The 6000-nt window shown below is 48.7% G+C and overlaps 1 protein-coding gene across 4 annotated transcripts in view; it reads right to left on the reverse strand.

The window, feature by feature from the left end:
- Window positions 1-5558, reverse strand: part of ANTXRL (ANTXR like) — a 58213-nt gene extending 52655 nt beyond the window's left edge. Inside the window, exons 1-2 of one of the 4 annotated variants that reach the window (XM_069019554.1) lie at window positions 5137-5558; window positions 4040-4268 (exon numbers count right to left, since the gene is read on the reverse strand). In XM_069019554.1, the coding sequence (XP_068875655.1) occupies window positions 4040-4200 (161 nt within the window). In that variant the 5' untranslated portion in view covers window positions 4201-4268; window positions 5137-5558. Of the gene's footprint in view, window positions 1-4039; window positions 4583-5136 lie in introns of those variants that run through there. The other 3 variants (XM_069019553.1, XM_069019555.1, XM_069019556.1) reach the window with 3 other exon arrangements.
- Window positions 5559-6000: the final 442 nt, after the last annotated feature.

Genomic DNA, 6000 nt, shown 5'->3' on the forward strand with positions numbered 1-6000 from the left:
ACATTTGTGGGCCCAAAGAGACAAAGAGGGACTATACAGAAGTTCAGGGGGAAAATGGGGAGTGGAGAAAATGTAGTTAAGCCAAATGCCTGAACATAACAGTTATAATCCAAAAAAACCAGCCAACACTTTATCAATATATTTCTGCTGCTGTGATCTGCACTGTAGAAAAAGGAAACATTTTCCCAAGCCTGTGCAGCTCATTTTTCCTCAAAATCCAAACAACTTTTAGCAAACATCCCAAATAGGAAAAATAAGAAAATATTATTGTCTACCTCACAGTCAAAAATAATCAAGAAACTGCTTCATATTTGGTAAATTGCAACACAGATAGCTATGCAGCTCAGACCTGTCATGTCAAGCATTGCCAGCAGCAGATATTTATGCTAAGTATAAGTCCTTGCTTTAAAAGGGTTTCTATTTGTTGCATTAATAAACAATCATAATGATGCTACCAGGCACTATTATAATTAGGAAACACTAGAGGTCAGTCATCCTTTCTTCTCTTCAAGTGCAATTCAATATGATTACAAACAACAGCTGGATGTTAACAGCAAGGCAGGATGAAAGGGAGTTATTTACATTCTCAAGCACAAATATTTCACTATAAGACCTGATGGTCAAGTAGTCAAATCCCTAACAGGGCCTGTCCTCCACAGTTTGGGATGGGACTGAAACAAGTTCTTTGTGCACCAGGATAAGCACATGAAGCAATCAAAGGAAGTAAGAACTACTCAACAATTAATTATGTCTGGCTTAAGAGCTTTTTATGTGGTTTAAAGGTAAAAATGAGATCTTTGCTATCACAAGTGACTTGATCTTACTACATGCCGTAGGAGAGGTAGGTGTGCCAACTGCAATGTATACTGCCTTACCTCATCAGAGAGTGACTTAGTTGCAAACAGAAGAATCTTTGCTGCTTCAATAGGATACTTTAAAGTCTTCCACTACACCTCCAAACAAGCTCAAGCCTGCATAACTCAAAAAACACAACGTAGAGACAGCACAAGACTGCAGACTCTAGGCAGGCGCCTCTGCAGCCAGCAAATGTCCCGTTCTTCCAGCTTCAAGAAATTTCCTCATTCAAGCATGCCCAGAGACAAACAAGTCCTAATGTAGCTCTGGCACAGTCAGACAATCCTAAGGAGGATGATGGCTGCTCTCCCTCCCACACATGCTGCTTTTCCCTTTCATTATGCCAACTTTTTGGGGCATCTAAGGTTTAGTAGCACTGCTCTGATCTTGCCTATCCTATGGAGTTAACATGAAGGACTGCAATCAACTCCAGGCAGAGAAAAATGGTAAGAAAACAGCAATTTTCTTTTTTCTAATTGGTAGCATAGGTATTACACCAATAACTTCACCAGAAGATGATCTTTTCCATCTGATGATTGTTGCCTGCAGGATTAAATCCCCAGAGACTTTGAGAGGCAGAATGAAAAGGAAAAATCATGCCCCAACAAAGTCATTGCAGTAACATACACAGCATGAGGAGAAAGGTTTGTTGTCTTCTTCCAAATTGCCTCCTACTGATGTGTGATTACATCTTTCTATTGGGAAGCAAAGCAGTCTTAAAGTCATTTTGGTTCAACCAGGCTGACTTTAGAGAAAGGACCTGTCATTCAGCTCCCTACAGGGTCACAGGATTAAAGCCCAGTGTTTTCACAGAACCAATATTTCAATCCCAGCGTTAGACAGCTAACTAAGGCTGAAGGCATCTAACTCCAGACTGGCAGGGCACCAACAAAGGGAGGCAATCCCCAAGCCATAGGGGGATATTTTGTGGTGTATATGGCTGGGTTTTTCTGGGGTTTCTCCCATCTAAAATTAGAGACAGAATTCTTTACAGATATATGTCAGCATGGATACAATTCTAAAAAAAAAAAAATTGTCCACTGCATTTACAGATTTACCAGATGCTTCTGACTGGCTTCCTGCCTTCTCTCTACCTGAAATACCCTTACCCTTCTCAACATTGATGAATTCTCAACACTATCTAGCTCCCTTCTGAGGAACTGTCCCAAGATCCAGGGTCTATCCACTCAGTCAGTCCTCCCTGCCTCCATAAAGCTCCTTGTGTTGTGCCAGATGTCACAGAATACAGCTGGGATAAATACACCCTCAGCCAGCACAGGACCTATGGCTCCCAAGATCTGGCACTCTAACGTTACCCATATGGACTGTAATGCAATCTCATTGAGGCCAAAAGCAGCTTTGCCACCACAATGTTACATACTTGCTAGGAGCAGGGATAGATTCTAAAACCACTGAGGGGCCCAAGTAACTCTTAACACAGCTTTTTACCACAGAGGAACTCTTTGGTATAACTCTCAAAGCTCATAAAGACTCAGTTTGCAACTAAGGCTAAAGAGAATTTTTCCATTGGAACCCAAATACATGACTTTTTTACTTCAACCATGATCATGTCCAGTTTCCAGTGGACCACTGTAGTGACTGGACAGCATCTGAAACAAAAGGAAAGACCTGTGGCTTGCTAAAATACATTATTTCAGGTCCAGAGTACTAGAGAGGAACTTGCTTACATGATTAACTTCCTACTGTTTGAAGATCAGTGTCTCTGAGCAAATTGCTCTCTTCTCTGCTTTTATTTCCTCAAATAAAATATGAATGGTAACAGCACAGTCAGTAAAGTGCTTTCTGAAATATTGATGAAAAGTAGCACAGGGGCACAGTGTGGAGATTGCTAGGGGTACTCAATGCCACTGTAACAAAGAAATTGTACTATAGAAGACAGAGAACCCATACTGCTATCAGCAACATTCATTGCTACAGGGAATTCAGTGTGGGAACTGGGCAGAACGACAGTGCCAGTCACTTCTAGGAAGCCTGGCAGGAATGAATTTGAGAACACTAGCCCCCCACAGTGTCCTTTCTGGACAGAAGGTTACTTCAGGAACAAGTTCAAGCAAAAGAAAAACAAAACATGACCACATGGTGTATTAGTGTATCTTTTAGAAAGGCAGAATGCCTTTGATCCTCAGCTTCTTTTCCTCTAAAACCAGAATCACTACCTAATGATAACTTCTTACCTTCTTGAATACAGAAATATACATTCTGAGTAATAGTGACTTTTTGCCTCTTGCAGGCTGTGCAGAGGGCCTTATGGATTGATCAGTTCTCCCAGCTGGGAAATAGAACAATGCAGACTTCATAGCTGGCTTGTGGGCAAGAATCACAAAGAAGTCTTCCATCTTTCATAATACCCTGCCACCTAGGTAACGCAGGATGTATTAGGTAACACAGCCATCACACTGTGGGACGCTAACAATTTACTCCTAGAGTTAAATCCTTGGCTTTAACCCTCTGTCAAGCCAGAGCAGTACACCAGAAGAAACAGAAATTTGTACCTCCTGAAAAACACCTGTGGGCACACCAGCTTACAACTTGCTTTGCTAGTGCTTGCTAAAACATGCCAACACATGTGAGCTTAATCGCACCCCTGGCCATACCTGAATTCAGTTGACACAGTATTAAAGAGAAGTATTTGACAACCTATTTTAACAGATGTAACTCCAACACAGGTTTAAACAACTCCAAAGAAGCTGAGCAAAAATAAGTTTTACAAAACCTTGTTCTTATAACTGAACCTGTAAAAACACAGCCACTCCATACAAGCAGCCTGGTCTTTAGGTGCAGAGATGTCACCTGTGCTAAGACCCACAGGTGACATCTCTGCACATAGCCCGAGTCTTAACACAAAACTCCAGGCATGCTGGGGGCACTGACCAACATTCCCATCAAATCCAACTCACACCACACACCCCACATGCTACAACCTTTAGCAATCCAATTTCCCAGGTTTGCACGCGCAACTAACTCAGCATAAAAGACGCTGCTCCCCTAAATGCTCCGCTTGGGAGATATGCAAGTTTCGGGGAGTAAAAATAAGGAATAAGCCCCACACATCATGTCTGGCATCAGGAGAAGTCGTCCGGGAAGACGGGGGAAACAACGTCCCTGCTGCTGCAAGGAGTCACTGAAGGGTGAATAAACGTTTTTAAATGCGACTGTCACTTACTTATCCAGGACGAAGTAGAGATCAAAGGCACCGTGACAGGAGCGCTGCTCTTCTTGCTCTTCCTCCTCCTCCGGCCGGGCGCAGCAGATTAAGCTCCCCATTGCCAGCAAAAAGCAGCACAAAAATGCCGCTTTCTCCACACTGCTCCAGCAACTCGCCATCTTTTCCCTCTCCTTAATTCTTCCTCCTCCCCCAGTCTCTCTCTCTCTCTCTGCAAATCTTACAGGCACTTTGGAAGCACCGAGAGCAGAGAGAAAAAAAAAAAAGGAAACAAAAGAAAAAATCACTAACTTCAGAATCTCCGCTCAACCCTGAGAGCTCAAGGCAGCCCTGCCCGAGGGGCGCCGGACCGCTAGCTCCGGGCACGGGGCTGTGCCCAGGCGGATGGTCCCCAGAACCCAGTCCCCATTCCCCGCCGCCTCGGCGGCTGCCCCGAGCGCCTCAGCCCCGTCCCGCAGGGAAAGAAGAGGCTCCTCTCGCAAGGGCCAAAGGCAGGAAGGGGCAGAGGGAGGGGAGCGGGAGGAGGGAGACAGGATCTTATGGGGGCAAGCTGAACTGGGACTTTCCTGTTCCGGGATATCGAGATGGTGAAGGCTGATGCGAGCGAGGGACCGAGGTTAGGGACCGCTGCCCGGCGCCGCCGGGGCACAGGGCGGGCGTTCCTCCCTCCTTCCCTCTCGGACTGCCCTCGGGGCAGGACAGCGGGGAGCGGGGCAGGGGACTCCGCCGCCGGCGGGCAGGGAAGCCACCCGGGGGCCGGGACAGCCCAGCTACATTCCGGAGCATCGCTGCGTGTCCTGCTAAGCCTCTCTCCCGCAGGCTCGGGAGCGGCTGGAGCCCAGAGGCGGTTTGGGCTGAGGGGAGGCAGCGCCCAAGGCAGAAAGAAGTTGCTGCTGTAGGAGATGGGCGTCATGGCAAAAGCCTGTGACAAACCAGAGGTGGGGGCATAACGCGAAGGAGCACTTAAGAAAAAATCTGTTTGCAGCCGAGTGCAATTAAAAACACTATTGCTGGGGGGCGGGGGTAGGGGCAGGTTTTCATGGCCTTCTCCCGCCACAGCAAAATCTTTCTCTTCGTGGAAATCTTGGTTTACTCACACTGCAGTCTGAACACATGCTGCAGGCGATGAGTAATGATGAAATATCTTAGTGGAGGCTTTGCACAGTCGCGTAATCACTCCCGCCTGATACACACAGGTTACAAAGCGCTGCCCTGAAGAGATGGCCCAGCTCATCTGGATGCTGTCTCCAAAGTTTGAATAATTAGTGGCTTCCAGCCGCTTCCCCCTCCCCCACACTCTTTGCAGTCCCTAATTAAAAAGAAAAGAGCCACAGGGAGAGATGTGAGCAGAGTCACTTTGCATGACAGAGTTGGGGCTAGACATTTCTTTCTCGGGGCGAGGCTTCCATCGCAAGTCAAGGTGGAGAGAATCCATCCCCTGTGGGGTGCTGGCGCGCTGCCCCACCGGGCACAGCCCCCCGAATACCCAGCGCTTCGCCGGGGCTTCTTCACCCGGGAAGCCGAGCCGTAACGCTCCAGCCGGGAGCCGCTTCTACGTGCCAGCAGCAAAAAGTGACATCTCCTGCCCCCGACAAAGGTGGTACCCGCGGGGGGCACGGCCCACCCGGGCGGGCTCGGCCCGCTGCCCTGCGGCGGGACGCGGGAAGGGCCGCGCCGTGGGACGCGTGCGTTGTTTGCCCCCGGCGCACGCCAGCGGTGCCCTGGGCCCTGCCCGCTCCGCCCTGAGTGCGCGGCTCTGCTGGGAATGCCGGGATGCTCCTCGCAGCCGGCGGGCCCTTTCCCTCTGCGCCCGGCGGGACACGCGTGCACGCGGCGCGCCCGCCCCTCCGCGCAAAGCCCCTTCCCCGTCGGACCCCGGCCCCCTCCAGCAGCCGTGGCGTGCTCTGTGCGGTGTAGGCTGCCGCCCGCAAGTCTGACATACAGTTTGCACTTCGGGGAAA

This window comes from Aphelocoma coerulescens, chromosome 6 (assembly GCF_041296385.1).
Source record: "Aphelocoma coerulescens isolate FSJ_1873_10779 chromosome 6, UR_Acoe_1.0, whole genome shotgun sequence".
Lineage (NCBI taxonomy): Eukaryota > Metazoa > Chordata > Aves > Passeriformes > Corvidae > Aphelocoma > Aphelocoma coerulescens.